Source organism: Notamacropus eugenii, chromosome 6 (genome assembly GCF_028372415.1).
Source record: "Notamacropus eugenii isolate mMacEug1 chromosome 6, mMacEug1.pri_v2, whole genome shotgun sequence".
In the NCBI taxonomy this organism is placed as follows: domain Eukaryota; kingdom Metazoa; phylum Chordata; class Mammalia; order Diprotodontia; family Macropodidae; genus Notamacropus; species Notamacropus eugenii.
The window spans coordinates 108,399,877-108,418,495 of NC_092877.1; the positions used below are offsets into that span (position 1 = coordinate 108,399,877).

An 18,619-nucleotide genomic window follows, 5' to 3' on the forward strand; every position below is an offset into this window, starting at 1 on the left:
ACTGAATCATTTGTGAAATAGTACCCAAAGTATTTTCTGCATCATGCTACCTCTCTAGAAAATAATTTGGCATTCAATTAAAACAGCTTCAGTTTGGCCTACGTTATTGATGTTGAAAAATGGTAAACAGATTTCCCCCTTGATGCTGAAAGAACCTAGAAATGCCCTGGTGAGCACACACCTGATCTCCTTACCACATAGAGAAATACTGCAAATATAGGAAACACTAGAATGCACACGTTTGCCAAATGACAAAGCAGGACAGCGCAAGATGATGAGAAGAAGAGCAAGAAACGTATTAGAGTGAAAAGTGGTTAGCAGAATGCATATGACATGAGACCCAATTAAGCTTAATCATTTCATTTACTTCTACAGCTGGAAGGGCAACAAACTAATGAAGAATGGTGCCAATCTGTCCGCTATAACATTTTTTTTGCATTAATGATGGTGGAACCATCACTCTCCCAACTCATGATGTGCTAAATATAGAAGTAGAGCTTCTCGCACTCAGTACCCCTAGAGGAAATCATTCTAGAGGGGACAATTTTCAGAAGTACTGAGAGATCAAGTCTTGACATATATGAAAAAGCAGATGATACTGAATGACTGGGGAAAAGAATCATGGACAATGACTACTGACCCTCATGCCTACTTGCTTGTTTCTAGAAAGCCCTTATTATTATCATCTACGTATTTTTTCAAGGGTATGCCCCAAATATGAGAATGGAACGGGCAGACCTTCTCAAATAATTTAATACAGAAGACATCTTCAAATGAGGATTTATAGGTCATAGGATAAGAAGGCAGGGAAAGGGCTTGGGATTTGTATCACTGGAGGGAGTACTTATATTAGTGAGATCACAAATAGACTGATTACATGCGGGATCTTTTAACACTTAAAATTTTAAAATGGCATCACTTTTTTATTCATTTATTATTTCCAGTCATTTAGCAAAACCCTTATCTTCCTGTACTTTCTTCTGGAACACTAACTTTCTAATCAATCACAGAATGTTAGAGGTCCAAGGGACCTTAGACATGATCTCATTTTGTTTAGATAAGGACATTTTGAGTTAAGGAAAATTAAGGGACTGCTCACAGTTACCTAAGTGGCAGAGATGGGCACACGCTAGAATCTGGGTTTTCCAAGCTCCACTTACTCATTGCTGGATATCCGGATCAGAGCCATTCAAAAGAAATGTGAGATACCTTAGATTTTGTTCTTCAGATAATAATAGCTAACATTTACATAACTGTTACGATGTGCCAGATATTGTGCAAAGCACTTTAGAATTATTATTTTATTTGATCTTCACAGTAACCCTGGGAGGTAGGTGCTATTATCACCCCCATTTTATGGATGAGGAAACTGAGGCAGAGAGAGATTAAGTGACTTTCCCAGGGTCACCCATCTAGTGAATGAGGCTGGATTGAACTTGGGTCTTCCCAGCACTCTCTCCACTGTGCCACCTAGCTGCTTCCTTCTGTTTTCTCTTCATCTCAAGGAATTACATTTTTGTCTGCACTGAGTACTCACCAGAACCCAGCCTGTTACTTCATGCTTTTCTGGGCCACCTCGAGTTTGGATGGCCAGGTTATCACGGTCTCCAGGTAGCAGTTCTGTTCTTTGAACTCCATAATGACCTCTTTTCACCTGGGAAGAGGGAAAAGTTTGGGTCTCAGATCTCTGCAGTCTGAGCTTTTCTTTTTGCAATGTCCACATTCCTAGAATTACACAGATCATGCATTGGATTTTCTAGTTGGATTATCACTCAACCTTCCCAGTACCTTTTTTGGTTACTGTTGAGCAAAAAATTACATATAGGTGTCTTCTCATTCCTTTTCTCCCCCAAATTTATTTTTTCCTTTAAAGGTGGGAAGTTAGGAAGAATGTTTCTATTGGCTGCAGGCTCCCCCCTACCCTACCTCATTTACCCATATCCTTCTATCTTCCACTTGTGTTCTATCAGTAAAGGGGATTTGGTTCAACCCACTGACCTGCCACTGAACTAAAGCGGCCTCCCCCCGTCCTTCATCCTGACTTTGTCTTTACCACCACATGCATGGGTGTGTCCACCTATAGCCCCAATTCAGCTAAAGTACAGCTTCATCATGGAAAATAACAGTAAAGTCAGAGGCTTTTCCTAACTTTTCCTGTGCCTAGAAACCAATGAAGTGCATTCGGGTATAACTGCAGACAAATTATAAGAAACTCTATCTTGCCATCTTCTTCCTTTTGTTAACAGAACTGGTTGCTTCTTTCCTATACTTGGTATGATCTATGGCTCAACGACGGAAAGGGCAGGAAAAGCAATGCTGTCAGAGACCACTTGTGAAGATTTTGTTTTGTTTTTAAGAAGAGTGGCATCTATAGGTTAAAGTAAGCTGGTAGCCAGAGCCAGCTAATGATGTACTTCTGTACATCTCAGACCTTTTAGGCAAGTGGAAAAAGCTGAAGCTGTCAAATGGTACCTTCCAGGGCAATTTTGCAAGGTGGGCATATTGTATAATGCTTTCAGGCTGGAAATGACCCATAGCCTGAAACAAGGATTAAACTTAAAAAGAAAAGAGGGGGAAGTGGGAGATAGATATCTATAAGTTAGAGTTGTTCAACAGTCACTTCTCATCAAAAGTACACTCATTAGTAACTTTCTAGTGAAGTGATGCTGTATAAGGAAGACAAGGTAGTTTGCAATTTTCTGAGGCTGGCCTTTGGTGAGTAACAAACTCTCACTAAATGCCATTGCCTGGCATGATCTTGAAAAAAAGGAGGGAAAGTGGCCCTGGGGCACTGAAGCAGTGATGGATTCAGTAGGCTGCCCAGGGATAAATAAATTCCATGGGCTCACTGGTTTCAGAGCCATTATTATTATTTTTTTAAGTACATGGTAGTGATGATGGTGAAATGGAATCATGTACCTGCAGGGAATTTGAAAGCTCCCAAATTTCAGACTATCTGTTGATGCAAGATGAAAAGTTGAGTAGACTTAGTATCTGATCTTTTGGAATTCTAGATGTTTCTTTACTACCAGCATCCTTTCTGACATAGTAGGTTTGAGCATAAGATTACTTCAATTTGAGTCTTCATCTTAAAGTATATTCTTGGAAACTTTATGGTTTTGTGGGTTTCAGGAAAAGATAGTACATCATTAGAAAGAATATATTCTTGCAAAAACACTTGACAAATTCATATTACTACTAAATGCATAATATAATTGTTGTTCAGTCGTTTTCAGTTGTGTCTGATCCTTTGTGACCCGATTTGGGATTTTCTTTACAAAGATACTGAAGTGGCTTGCCATTTCCTTTGCCAGCTCATTTTACAGATAAGGGTTAAGTGACTTGTCCAGGATCACCCAGCAAATAAGTGTCGGAGGCCAGACTTGAACTCAGAAAGATGAATCTTGGCGATTCCAAGCCTGGCCCTCAATCCATTACACCACCTAGCTGCCACTATTTTGTGTGTTTGTCCTGCGTTCTCAAAGAGAACCGTGACACCAAGATGGTGACACAACTTGTAATTGACTTTGATTTGAGTGAGGGAGGGCTGGCCCCTATTTAGGGGATCTTAAAGACTATATAGTCCAACTCCCTCATTTTGTTGTTCCATTGCGTCTGACTCTGACCCTATTTGAGGTTTTCTTGGCAAAGATGCTAAAGTGATTTGCCATTTCCTTCTCTAACTTACTTTACAAAAGAGGAAACTTAGGAAAACAGGGTTAAGTGATTTGCCCAGAGTCACACTGCTAGTAAGTGTCTGAGGATATATTTGAACGTGGGTCTTCCTGACTGCGCTATGTAGTTGCTATAACCTCAAATACCTATAAGACTGGGGTTCTGGACCTTATATATAGTTGTGCTTTTGATTAGGAGGCTTGGGAGGCAGCAGGACACGGTTTCTAGGATCTAGGTTCCTGGTTCTGAGAGTGGCCAAGATGACCAGATATACCCTTGGTTTCTGGTGGGTTGTATGTGCACGCGTGTGTGTGTATGTGCACCTGAACATGCGCACATTTTCTTCATCTGCTTAAGCTGTCCAGTGAGTTTTTGGGGGGAAGTGACAAAGGAAGCCATGTGTGTCTTGTGAACAGTTTGGAGATCTGAAAGAGCCTTGGTTCCTAGGCTCCCCGACATAGCAGTCACTTCTAACTCTTGCCTCTTGCTAGTTACTGATGCTGCTTGTACTCCTACCTGCCTGCCTAAGCTTAATGAGAATTAGGCAACCTACATAAAGCACAGAAAAAGGGAAGGAGAGCAGGGAAGGCTGGGGGTGGTTTGAGTGCTAATTTTTTTTCTCCTATACACTAATGGTTTACCATTTGGACGCTGAGTTGCATCCTAGAGCTCAAAGTTGGTACCTATCCTTCGTCCTTGCTGGAACCCAGGCTAGCAGAGACCACTGGGAGACATACCATATAGTCATTACCCTGAGAAGAAGCTAACATGTTGGCTAGGACTGTTTGGCTAGGCAGATCATTTTATATCATCCCTGGTCCCTTCATCTATAAAATAAGAGAGTTGGAGGAAATTGTATTTATGACCTTTTTCAGCTCTTAACCATCTTTGAATAGGATTGATAGGATCATAGATTTAGAACCAGAAGGGACCTAAGAGACCATCTAATACAGCGCCATCACTTTAAAGATAATGAGGGTAGGAAGATGCAAAGTCAGGGTTTCGAACCCATCTTTTCTCATTCCAACTTTGGCACTCTATCCACCGTACCGGCTGCCTACGTTTGAGCCTATACCAACACCATCCCAAGACAAGAGCCTTTTCCTCTCCCTGCTATGTGTGTGTTAGGCTCAAGTGGGAGGGGGTAGGTGAGACAGGGAGTGGGAGGTGCAAGTATTCCCAACTCTTGCAGGAGTGATTTATTTAACAGGTGACTCAGGGCTCTTTGTCTAAGTGTCAGAACTTAGAGCAGAAGAGTAGCTGTTATGGGCTTCTTTTGTTAAAGGAATTAATATTAATTATTCTGATTATTAATGTTCATCTCCAACTCAGCATCCAAGGAGTAATGCCAACATTCGGTTCAAGGTTGAGAAAAGGAAAGCTATGAGCTACATTTTTGCCATCCCTAATCCTCTTAATCCCATGCGTTCACCCTTTATGGTTTCAAAGCCACTTAAAAAACATAGGAAGAAACAGGAAATCAAAATTCCAGATCCTGTTAGTCTGGACAAAGCAAGCAGTATGACAGAGTTTGTGGGTAACTTCACTGAAGATAGTCTGGTCCTGGCATTTGCTGGGGTAAACAAGATACAAAAGAGGGTGCCTGGTGGTGCTGCGTATTTTAATCTTTTGAATATCAAGGTAATACTGTATTACTCTCTGAAATAAGAGGATAATGGTAGGATATTCTCTGAAGACTTGTTTTTCCAGTTGTGGCAATGGATTTGTGCTGACCTTTGCATGTTCTCTTGACCAGTCCCCATGTTGACCCATAGTCCAGGTCTCTAAGAAGATTGACTGGGATTAGTGGTGTAATTTGTGGGTGTGGAATAACAATACTACTGTTTGTTTTTGTTTTCAAAGAGGACCAATGACATTAAAAGGTTCTGTCTTGACTCTCAGTGAATTGGACTGAAGTGAGGCAGATCTACACAAAATGGTCAGTCTCACTCTCTCTTCCAGGGTCATTGAAGTCCAATGGCAAGACAAAAGTCAGGATGACTGGCAATGGCCTGGGATGAAGCGGAAGACTTTAACATCTTTGATAATCTGGCCAAGCTCTAAGTGCTCCACAGTGCCTGCTTCAGCCACCTTCCTAGCTGTTGGAATAAATTGTTGTCATCTGCCCATTCCCTCCTGGAAGTCTTCATATGCTTGGGGTAGACACCCCCCTAACTTACCAATGGGTTTATGGCCCTTTGGTTACCTTCAACCTAGTTTGCCTGTCTGCCTAGACTGGTTTCTGAAGGTGTGGCTGTTGTTCATGCTACAACTTCTTGGAACCAGGTGAACCCCAAAGGTGGATGATCAGCCCCGAGAAGGGCTCAGCAAACCCTCACACCAGAGGTGCTAGTCCGTCTTGAACAATACAGCTCAGTGCCATAAGACTCCAGTATCAATGCAACAGCACAAAGGATGGAAAGGGGTGGAGAATATTTTCTATGTGATGAAAGTATCTTACAAATTTTTTTGGGAAAAGTTGATCTCTATAGTTTTTCATCTTGGAGGAATAAAAAAAATGAAACACAAAAGTTTAATTTTAGCTTATGACAGCTCTTTATGAAATACAAAAATATAAATTTAGGATATTATCTGGAATTACATGCCACCGACCTTATTCCAGATGAGAACTGGGGTTGGAATTCCTATAACTTCACAACTTAAATATACTTGGGCTCCACTGACATTCCAGATGTCCTTAGGGGGTGTCACAATGGAAGGACCTGTGAGAGACGGAAAAAAAAAACAAACCATACACATCAGTTAAAAATAGTTAGTATCAGTCAATTTCTGTAGAGTAAAATAGTTGACTGGCATGTAATGAAGTGCTTCACTTTGTTAACTGCTTTTAACAAATTTCATATTCCCCTTCCCCGCACTGGTTTCATCTGCCTTCAACATGCTTTGGTGAGTTGTTCTGGTAACACAAATTAATTTAAGTATTAGGCTGAGACTAATCATCGGTAAATGTGATGTTTCAAAATATTATGCATGTTAAAAATCCCTAAATTGTAATTCTTAAATTATCAGCTAATCTATTTGTCTTCCTTTCCATTGGTATGGTAAATACTTCAATCAGTCAATATAGCCTCCAGAGAACAGAATTTCTTTGAACAAATTAGCTTTAATCCAGAAGAGATCTGGAAAAATTCCAGTCCCCTCGGTGCTGGGTTAGTGTTGGGGAGGAGGAGGAGGCGGCAGAGGCTTTGCATCATGGGAAGGCCTTTGGAGAGTAGACTCGCCCCATGGCTCAGAAAAAGCAACAGCTGCGCTCTGAGGGTTCATATAGTGGGATCCCCAAAGACTGAGAGAATCCGCCCCACTATTTGGGCAAACTGTGAACCTCTGACAGTTCACATAGTGAAATCCCAACTGACTGGGTTAATTGAGCCACTGCTTCAAGCTGATGCTTCCGAGGCATTTGAGGGGAGAAGACTATTCTGAGATATTCAGGAGTATCCCCTGTCCACACAGGCTGAGGGCTGCAAACTACATAGCCCATCCTGTCCTTGAAGAAAGGGAATATTCTGCAAGGGATAGTAGATACAGAACCCACATCCTGGAAAATAACCTCTTCCTATGATAAGCGTTTCTAACAAAAAAACGAAGAGTTCCAAAAATGATATATTTGGTAGTTTTGTGGTTCAGTCATTTTCAGTTGTGTCTGACTCTTTGCAGCCCCTTGCGGGGTTTTCTTGGCAAAGAAATTGGGATGGTTTGCCATTTCCTTTTCCAGCTGGGTTTACAGATGAGGAAACTGAGACAAACAAGGTTAAGTATCTTGCCCAGGGTCACACAGTTAGTGTCTGAGGCCAGACTTGAACTCAGGAAGAGGAGTCTTCCTGACTCTTGGCCTGGCACTCTCTACTGTGCCACCTAGCATCCCCTCTTGATAACTTAGTCACTTCTTTATAGATAACAAGGAGTACACACTATGTATTCCTTCCAGCCAACCCTCCCCCCCAATTCAGGTCATCACAACTGGCCTGAAATACTGCAGTGACCTCTGAAATGACATCCTGACCTTCAGTCTTTTCCCTTGATGTCTGTGAAGGTCACAGGAGAGGAAAAGGAGAACCTAAAACCATGGGATGAATCGCATTAGCTGGAAGGCAACTCAAGGAGCAAAGAACTTGAACAGCAGTTTTCCTTCTGAATTATGGATCTCTGCCTCTCTGGGGATCTCAGCAAGGAGAGGTCCAATATTCAGAAGGAAGTGGGCCAGTGTACTGGCCAACTCCACATACAAGAAATATGAACTTGCTTCAGAAGCCGGGGGGAAGAGGAAGACAGATGTCTATCCCTGGAGACCTGGAAAGTTATCTGGGATAATCAGTAGTTAGAGAACAAGAAGTTCTGTCTTTGGCAATGTGCTATTTCTAGTATACTGTTAATTTCTTGAACTAGAAGGGAAATGGCCATGACATATAAGATTTTCCCGTAGGAGCCCTCCTTCTTATACTCTAGGGTTTTCTTATTTTTCTTTCTCTCCTTAGGAATAAGCAGAAGGATTTATGTTTCAAAATCTTTAAACATTTTCATGTTTCCTCCCCTCGAAACTTAGGTCAGAATAGGAAATATATCTTGGCCAGTGGGGCGGGGAAATCTTACCCTTTCTTTGATAAAACACTGATGCACTCAGTACACTCAGTGGTTTGTTTGTATATATTTCTGTCTCAGACATTTCCTAGCCAGGGCTGAACTAAACACTGGCAGCCAAGGGCTGGGCTGTGGGCTCCATTTCAGGCCCTACCACAACAGCACTAGAGACCACAAAGGCATTGTTATCATTTGGCTTTGAATTAATCTCCGCTCCCCCACACCCAACTCCACCTCTCTCCATGCCCCATGCTGCTCTGTCCTCCTTCCCAGATGGGGAGTTGGCAAGAGGATCCCTCAATGCTCAGGGGATATTCAGGGATTGTTTGGAGAAGAATACATCAGTGTTATACAGTTTAGAGGGGCTTGGGAACAGAAGTCCCTTTCACATCCCAAAGCTAGGGAGTTCAAGACATCATCATGAGAACTGGGAATTAGCTAGCTGACAACAGTCTTGCAAATAAGCACTTAAAATCTGCCAGCCTATGAAATCACTTTAGTGCTCTGTCTGCCTTCAATTCATGTGGCAACAGCAACAGGTTGGAAGACAAGTATTCTTTATTAAATGTCACTTCATGTTATTAAATTAAATTAAAATTTTAAATTAAATGAATTAAATGTCATTTTCATGCTACTTCAAAAAAAAGTGATGCAGTTTATCTCATGAAAACTGCAGAAAAGGTACCACCAACCTATAAGGGCAGAAGGGGTGTGCTTACTTCACTCTTTATCTGTTCTTCTGCCTTCTTTCAACTCCAGGACAAGACTCCCCTCCCCGGTTAAGCTCATCACCTCTAATCTCATCATTTGCTGTTCAGTGGTCATCCTGGACTCTTTGAGGACTCATTTGGGGTTTTCTTGGCAAAAATGCTAGAGAGGGTTGCCATTTCCTTCTTTAGCTTATTTTACTGATAGGGCAGCTGAAGCAAACAGGGTTAGGTGACTTGCCCAAGGTCACACAGCTAGCAAGTGTCTGAGGCCAGATTTGAACTCAGGAAGATGAGTTTTCCTAACTCCAGGTCCAGTGCTCTATCCACTGTGCCACCCAGCTACTCAGCCATTTTTCCCTCTGATTGGAGAGCTGGAATGGAGTACCAAACTCTTTCCAGAAACTGGACTCTCGGCTCTTTTCACTCTGCGTCTGCTGCTCTGTCTGGTTTCAACAACATGAGTGCTCCCCTGATATACCTCCCAGCCCTACCTCCTTCCTGCCTCCTTTCCTGTGTTGTTTCCCTCCATTAGACTGTAAACTTCTTGAAGGCAGGGGCTGTCTTTTCCTGTGCCTGGCATACAGTGCGCACTTAATAAATGTTTATTGGAATGGATTGGATCCAGGGAGTTCTCTCTCATCAGTGAAATTATAGGTTCAGTTCATTTCCCTGTCCTTATCCCATGAAATGTAATTCATTCAACTGAATTGTATTCTGATTTAGCTTCCTTTAGTCTTCTCACGCCTGCATATCAGAGACACAGGGTCACATCCTCGACATCAGGGACGGTGTAACAGTGATGACCTGCAGTGAGGGGCTGGCTGGTGAGGAGGTAGAAGGTGCTCAGCTGATGTGATCTCCATGTGGAAGAGACTGGGCTACCACCTCCTGGAGAGGCATGGTGCTCTGCAAAGGAGGTGCCTTTCTTCCCAAGCTGGAGCATGCAGAGGCACCTGTAACTGGTTGCAGTCTGCTAACTACATGATGAAGAGGACCATCTTTGACTGACTTTGGAGCTAGAACCTTTAAAAGGTGAAAGGAAAAGCCCATTGGTCTGCCCCTTCCTCACCACCTTCAGTCCTCTGAGAGATAAGAAAGGGAGAGACTGCAGTACCTGCCATCTCAAGCTAATATATGGTCCATGCCCACGAGGTTCTGTTCTTTGCCTCTGGGTTTATTCTTTGCTGCTTTACCTAAAAAGACTAATGACATCTATAACCTTCTGGCCTCAGAAGACCAAGTGGTGTCCATGGTAGGGTTAGCTGCCAGCCTCAGGGGAAGCTGGGGATGTGGATTATTACAGCGGCTATACTGAAGTTGAATGTGAATTTAGTGGGACTAAAGCTATGCAGAAACTAGGTTAAGTTCAACCCGCTTTCCCCAGGGAATGAGAATGTATAGAGAAGAGGCTGACCATGGCTCTTGGGTGGGAGGGATGTTTGTATTTCTGTTTGTGCTATATTTTTGAAATACATTTTGTATAAGCTTTGTAAAAGTTAATTCCTATGAACTGGTTAAATGGAAGTGAGGCTCTAAGCAGCTAGTACATAAACAGGTCAACTGCAAAATACTCTTTATGGAAATAAAGAAAGATTTGAATAACCGGAGAAATATTCATTGTTCATGACTGGGTATACCTAGTATAAGAAAAATGATACTACCTAATTAACTTTCAAATTTAGTGCTATACAGGGAAAATTCTTTTATAGAACAATGACAAACTTTAGTTGGAGGAACAATAGGTCTAGAATCTCAGGGGAAATACTGAAAAAAAAATTGGAATAAATAATATGAAAACTATTTGGCACTAGTTAAATAAGTAGAAAGGGGCTGTTGAGTGGTGCTGTGGATAGAGTGCTGGGCCTGAAGTCAGGAAAGAGTAGTCTTCCTTAGTTCAAATCTGGCCTCAGATACTTACTAGCTGTGTGACCCTGGGCAAGTCACTTGACCCTGTTTGCCTCAGTTTCCTCATCTGTAACATGAGCTGGAGAAGGAAATGGCAAACCACTCCAGTATCTTTGCCAAGAGAACCTCAAATGGGGTCATGAAGAGTCATACACTACTGAAATGAATGAACAACAACTACAAAGAAGTGGAAAACGCATCAGTGGAACAAAGTAGATAAACCAAACCTAGAACCAACTGAACACTATCCCAGCAGTCCATAAATCCAAGCACAAATTGGTGCACAAAGGAATTTCCTACACACTTATGGGAAAGCTCATGAGCAGCTTGTTAGAAGGCAGGTTTAAACCAGCATAAATGGATATTATCTACATATAACATAGCATTAAAAAGTTGGGAAAATGGATGTTTGTATCTTCCATGAATATGGTTAGGAAGGAACTTGATAGACAAGGGATTAGAGGAGATTACAAAAATATAAGTTTTATTATATAAAATCGAGCATCTATTAACAAAATCAGGAAAGCTAGACTAAGAAAATATGAAAATTCGGGAAAATAATCTTTGTATTCATCAGCTCTGATACAAATCTGACACCTAAAATCTATAAATAAGTGAGAGAAATATATAAAAGTCATCCGTCTCCCAAATGGTCAAAGGGGAAATGAACAGCTTTCAAAAATGCAAACTATCACAACATTCACATAAAAAATGTTTAAAAATCATTAATATTAAGAAAAATACAAACTGAAATACCCATTCATTTGGCAAAAATAGGAAAATATGGAAAAATTCAATGTTGGAGAGGTTATGGGATGACAGGTATACCAACACAAGGTGAACTGGTGAATTGGACAACTCTTCTGGAAGTCAACTTGGGATTTTGCAAGAAAAGCAGTATTGCTGAACCAAAAGGTCTAAGTCACTTCTCTGTGACTGCTCTAGTGGAGTTTCAAATTGTTTTCCAATGTAGATGGATAAATTCATAGCTTCATCAGCAATGTCCATTAGTGTGCCTGTCTTCCCACATTTATAACATTTTCATTTTTATAGTTAATGAACTTTGCCTATTGGATGGATGTGAGCTTTTAAAACTTCAGAGTTCTCTTAATTTGCATTTCATTATGAGTGATCTGGAACATTTCTTCTTATGGTGACTCATTTTATAGATGAGAAAATGGATCCAAAGAAGCAGCATGACATTCCAAGGTCAGGAAGACAATTAGTAGAGCCTGGCCCTCTGACTCCAAGTCCAGAGCTCATTCTATTTCATTGTTTTTATTAGAGTGTTTGACAAGTTTCACAGGATTATTGGAATTCAACAATTCAGAATTCAAGAAATATTAAGCCTTTATTACCTGCAGGCAGGTCTTGATGCTAGAGATACAAAGGCAAATCACCCCTGTCTTCAAAGAACTTAACTCTACTAGGGATGTAAAGCATATACACCAAAAAAAACCATAGTTAAGAAAATAAATCATTTGCTTATTATTAATAGGAATCCCTCCTTAAGGAAATAAAAAGGGAATAACTCCTGTACTTCATTTGGTAAATTCAGGCCCAGTTTACAACATGTTATCACCAAGTTAGGAAGATTGCTTTATAAATGTCATGAGAAGAGGAAGACCTTGGAACAGAAATATTTTTTTAATGCACCCTGGAACTCATTAGAATCCACATTTATATAAAATGACAATAGAAAAGATACCATTAAAATGAGCACTTTTATGTTTCTGATAAAGCATTGGAATGTTCTAAGAGACAGATACTTGTTTTATAAGGCTCAAAGTACAACTCAACCCTGACGTATGTTTTTAGCACATCACTGTGGAAAAAAAACAAGTACCCAGTTTTCTTTTATAGTGAGTGAAACTGACGTAAGTCAGGGTCTGCTTTAATGTCATCCTATTGACAGGCTTAGGAATAATACCAGGGAAGTCCCCATCAGCTCTAATAATTAACCCTTCCTAGGTTTTACTGTAAAAAACTAGGTACTGTAGACCAGGTATCAACTCCCTATTGCCTGTAAGTAGGTTACTTCCTTTAGAATCTATTCAAGGCAGCTCAAGGTCTTCTGCTCTTCCTATCCAACTGGCTTGTCTTCAAAAAGCATAGTCAAGTGGTACCTGGAGAGCAAAACTTGGACCAACAAATAAAAGTTACAGAGAAAGAGGTTTCATCTAAACACAAAGGGGAAACTTCCTGGAGCCATCCATGATGTCCAGGACTCCTACACTGGAAGGCAGAAAATTCCTGTTACTAAAGGTCTCCAAACAGAGGGTAGATGGCCACTTGCTGAGAGTCAAGAAGAATGTATACGGATTTCAAGTGAGCACCAGACTGGAGGATCTCAAAAGTCTTTTCCAGCTTTGGGATTCTTTCTATGAAATGGTACAAAGACATGACATAAGGAGATACGGAATTCAGACAAATTGGCAAAAATCCCCAAATTTAGATTTAATTCTGATAACACATTTAAGGGAAAAACACCAAACAAAAGTACAAAAATGAGAGAAGAATAGTAGGAAAGCATTATGATCAAGGGAGGAAGAGGATGAAACAAGAGGAAACTTCCTGACATTAAATAAGGGGAAGTGCTAACAGTGAGGCTAATTAAGGAATAGAAGCCATCTGCCAAGGGAGGTCACTGAGGGAACTCCCACAGGTAGGGTGGGCTCAACAGCTGTCATTCCACTTAGGGGATTTCACCTGATAGCTTCTATGCCCATGCAAAAAGATATAAGAAGTAAAAAAGATGAGACAGTAGTGGGCTTCAGATATAAAGCAGGATGATAGGTAAAGTTTTATGAGATTATTTTAAAGTTCTGATACCCTTAAAACACAGGGTCAATTTAAAAGGGAAGAGAAGTGTCAGTCAACACCCATTTATTAGGTGCCTACTGTGTGCTAGGGTAAATGTTGGGAACCCAAAGGTATACAGACAAGCTATATAAAGGATAAATTAAAAGGCCAACTTCTCCCATTGCATCCTGGGCCATCTCCAGTCATCCTGATGAATAAATCTGGTCACTGGACCCAGATGACCCAGAAAGTGAGGTTGGTGATCTTACATAGCCCTCCCTCACTCAAAACAAAGTCAACTGCAAGTCATGTCATCATTTCTCTGATGTCATGGTCTGCTTCGAGATGAAGGATGAACACAATAATAAAAGATAAATTGGAAACAGTTAACAAAGGGAAGGTCCTAGAATTAAGGGGGGATTGGGAAAGGTTTCCTATGGAGGTGGGATTTTCACTGAGATTTAAAGGAATCCAGGGAAGCTGGGAGATGGTGATGAGGAGGGGAGATCATTCCAGGAATGGGGAAAAGAGCCAGAACCGAGTGGGGGAGGGTCCTGTGTAAGGAACAGCAAGGAGGTCAGTGTCACTGGATCCTAGAGTAGATGGGAGTGAGTAAGGTGACTGTGAGATGACTGGAAAGGTGAAAGATAAAAGAGGCAACAATGAGTAGGAAGCATATCCTAATATTAAGCAGCTTGGTGGTCTGGGTTCCAAATTGAGCTCTGCTATTTAATAATAATAATTTAATTTAATAGCAATAGTAAATAGCAGTCATGTAGGACCTCTTATGTGTCTGCGCTATGTAACTTTTTACAAATATTATCTCATTTGAGACTCACAATAACTCAGAGAAATACGTGCTATTATTATTCCCATTTTATAGTTCAGGAAACTGAGGCAGCAGAGATTAAGTGACTTGCCCAGGGTCACAGAGCTAGTAAAGCTTTTTAGGTCACATATCAATTCAGGTCTTCCCTACTCCAACCCCAGTGCTGTAACCATTGCCCCACTTAGCTGCCTCTAAGGGGATCATAATTAGATCATTTTAGCTGGAAGGGAAGGTGTGTGCAAGGGGAAATACTGTTTGAGTTGCAAATTTAGAAATTTAGATTCCAGAGGGCCTTGAATGCCAGTGTCAGGAATTTGAGTTTTCCATTCAAAGTTATTGAACAGGGCAGCCACGGGACCAAAGCAGTATTTCAAGGAAGATTAATCTGCTGGAGAGGTGCAGGAGGGAACGGAGCAGATACAGGGAAGCTAGTGAGAGGATTACAAGAATTCAGCTCACCAGGGCCTGAAAGAAGGCTGGTAGCCATGGAAATACAACGAAAGGGATGGATTTCATAGGAATGGATGGTCCAGACAAAGAAACTAAGGTCCACCAAGGCTAAATGGCTTCCTCCAGGTCACACGTATGGTACAGGAAGCAGAAGTGCCAGAATCTGAATCTGAGCCTTCAATTATGCCTTCCACTAAGATGCGATTATCTCCCCCGTGTCTTCATGCTCAGTGCTCTCATTATGTTCCTTCTGGCTCTCCTGGGAGATGTTGGATTTCATCAGGTATAAGGAACTCTCAGAACACAACTGGTCTATGACTCAGTAGATAAATCCTGGGGATTTACCTGAGGTACAGAGAGGTGAAGTGAGTGACCTAGGATCACGCAGGGAGGGCCAGGTCTTCCTGTTCCCAGGTCCAGGGCTCTATGTAGCGCTCCATATTTACTTTATATTATAGTCACCCTGAGGTATAAAGCTCTTTTCTGAGAACAGCTTTAGTGGGAGAGGAGACAAAAAACTGCAAGGAGTTCTATCTAGAGGAAAGGGGAGAATGAGGGCTAAGAAATGACCTGGGGCTGTCCCTGCTGTCCAGGTTTCAAACCCTGATGCTAGGGCTTGGCTAGGGCTATGCTACCCTGGGGAACTTTCTTTAATTGTAAGCCTATTGGAACACCCAGTGACAAGCAGGCCTTTCTACTGAACCTGACTCCTCTTTGTGGCCCTTAATTTCAGGATTATTCTAAACAAGTGGGTTGTTAGAAGATTTCTAACTCCTAAATCCTTTGCTCTCCTTTGGATCTGAATTATGTTTCCCATACAACATACTGGCATTGACTGACTGAATGAAACCTGGGGCTTGAAACACTTAAGATTTCCAGGGAGCAATATTTCCTGCAGGGCTGATACAGGCATTATTCCTCCCTCCTTTTAAGAGAAAAATGGAGTTGCAACTGATTTAAGGTTGGGGGAGGAGGAGGAGAATTGTCAGCTTCCAGAGAACTGGATTAAGACTGCCAAATTTTTTGTCTAAGAAAGAAATCTGCAATTGTTCCCAGGCAAATCTCTAAGGTTGGGAAACATGCAGTGTCTGATGGTGAGGCATAGGTCATACGACTGAGCTAGGATTTAATTTTCAGATCAGTCCAAAGCCTGTGGGGAGAACCAGCAGTTGGGTTAACTGCTTGAATGGCTGTCCAATTAAGAAGCCCATTTTCCCATGTGTTTATTGGTATTTACGTGCTTAAAACCAGGTTTTAGGGTGGAATTTTCAGAGCAGAAGTATGATACGGACACTTATTAGTACAGTTCCTGCAATTAAGTCTGACTCATGTGATGCCCAGCATGGCCCACTGGAATGAGAGCTGGACTAGGAATTGAGTAACTGATCAACCTCCCTCGATAACTTGCTGACTGCCTTGGGTAAGTCACCTAGTTGTCCAGGTTGGTTTTTATCATCTCTAATACGAACAGAACTAGATGAGATGGTCTTAAAGGTTCCTCTCCCAGGCTCTGATTCTACAATTCATCTGACAGGATAAGATCTTACGATGTTTTTAAATTTTAAAAAGTTTATGATGTTTCTTTTTTATTGCAAACAATCATTAACAAGTATTTTAATACAAAAAAAAAAAAAGAGAGAGAGAGCAACTGGGGAATTCTGCACAAGGAACTGCCTAACTTGGGTTATGGACAGTTTGTTTTTCTTTTTCACATCCCCCCTGCCTCGCTTTTCCGCCCCTACCCCCATCCGATCTGGTGCCAAATCTTGTCATTTCTGTCTTTACAAAAGCAGTCCAATGTGAGAGCACGTCCCCTCTCTCTCCATTCACAGGATCATCACTATGGTACCCTGGTAGCCTTTAGCACCTCTAACCTGACCTATGGTAACAGGATCCCTTTCTCAAGTCTCTCCCCTTTCCTCCACTCAGTTATCATAATGATTTTCCTAGAAAGGAACAGGTCTGATCATGTAAATACTCTACCCCTACTCAATCTTCAGTCCCTTTCTGGTCATCTACAGGATCAAATAGAAAATACTTTATTTTCTATGAAGGGCTCATAATCTGCCTTCCCTCCATGCCACCCCCCTCTTCTGGTCCTCTTACACTTAACATCCTATAAGTGACCCCGGCTTTTTGCTATTGCCTATATACGTCATTCCATCTCTTGGCTCCATCTCAAAGCTGTACCCCATGCGTTTGATGATCCTTCTCCTTATCTGCCTTCTGGCTTCCTTTAAGACTCAGCTCCCATCCCTTCTTCTATAAGAGGCTTTTCCTGGTCCTGCCCACCCCCATCTATCTCCCCTCCCCACCAACCCTTCTGAGATGACCTCCTATTTATCCTGTACACATCCTCTCTCAGCATAATTGTCTATATATTCTTTCTCTCCTTAGAATGTGAGCAGAAACTGTGTTTTTTGGTATCCCTAGCACTAAGCATAAAGCCTAGAACATAGCAGGTGCTTAACAAGGGCTTGTATTGACTGCTTGATACACAGAGTGTCCCAAAAGTCTCAGTGTAGCTTTCAGCTCTACTAAGGTTTCTGTGACACCCTGTATATTAAATTCAACATGGTATTATTATTGTTTGTGTCTTATGACACTTCATGACTCTCCTCCTTTAAGAGTAATGATGGAGAAATGTTACAAAACACAGATGGGAAGAGATATTGAAATAGGAACCCAGAGCAAATAAGCTTCCTCCAACAGCCAGTGGGATCTTGGGCTCATTAATGAGCCTAACCTCCACAACAAGGGAGTTAATCTTTCCTCTGTGCTGAGACTAGCCTCACAACATGCCCAAAACCATACTTTCACAACCACTGACCAACTGGAGGTCATTGAGATGATGAGTCTACGAGAAACAGTTGTGGGAGCTGGGGGTGTATAATCTGTGGTGGGGCAAGAGGCCATGATCGCTCTCTTTAAGTATCTGATAGGCTGCCATGTGGGAAAGAGATTAGATCTATTCTGTGTGATTTCAAGGGATGAACCGGGACCAGAGAGGAGAAGTAACAGGGAGGAAGACTTGGGGGTTGAGAGAAAGGAAAAACAATTAGAACTGGATGGAAAAAACTGGAATGAGCTATGTAATGGGGTCATGCATTCCCTCCTCATTGGTGGTATTCAAGAAGAGGATGGACAGTCACTTGTCAGGGGACTTATGCAAGGCTCTGTAGTGATCACTGGGGATACAAAGCCAATGAAATGGTGCCTGTCCTCAATGAGCTTCTATTGAACTGGAGTGGAGGGAGGGATACATACACGGAGACAGCTAAGCAACTACAAGATCATCCTGAGAAGAATAATAAATGTTTGCTGCAAGTTTCCTACCCAATATGAAATACATTACTCAATACATGCAGAGATAGCCATTATTTGAAAGCTATGAGGGTGGGGTGAGGCAGGAGAGAGAGGGCAAAAAGAGAAGTGGAGGGGGGTGGGAATACGACATGAGCTACCTATTACAGCTCAGTTGATGTCAAGAGCATGGTGACATGATGACATTTTTGCCCTACAGACTCCAGCCTAATTTTTATTTAGTACACTCATGGTTACAGTCTCTACTGCTGCTTTTGGCAGATCATCCCAGACATTAATCAGACTGTGCATAACTGAGTTTCTCCTGTTCTTTCTCAATGCTTCT

The 18,619-nt window shown here is 41.6% G+C and overlaps 1 protein-coding gene across 1 annotated transcript in view; it reads right to left on the reverse strand.

Annotated features, from left to right (window-relative positions):
• The window catches only part of IGFBP7 (insulin like growth factor binding protein 7), a 73,753-nt gene that overhangs the window by 4,376 nt on the left and 50,758 nt on the right, over positions 1–18,619 (reverse strand). Inside the window, exons 2-3 of the mRNA XM_072620857.1 lie at positions 6,289–6,398; positions 1,538–1,654 (exon numbers count right to left, since the gene is read on the reverse strand). Of these exons, the coding sequence (XP_072476958.1) occupies positions 1,538–1,654; positions 6,289–6,398 (227 nt within the window). The remainder of the gene's footprint in view (positions 1–1,537; positions 1,655–6,288; positions 6,399–18,619) is intronic.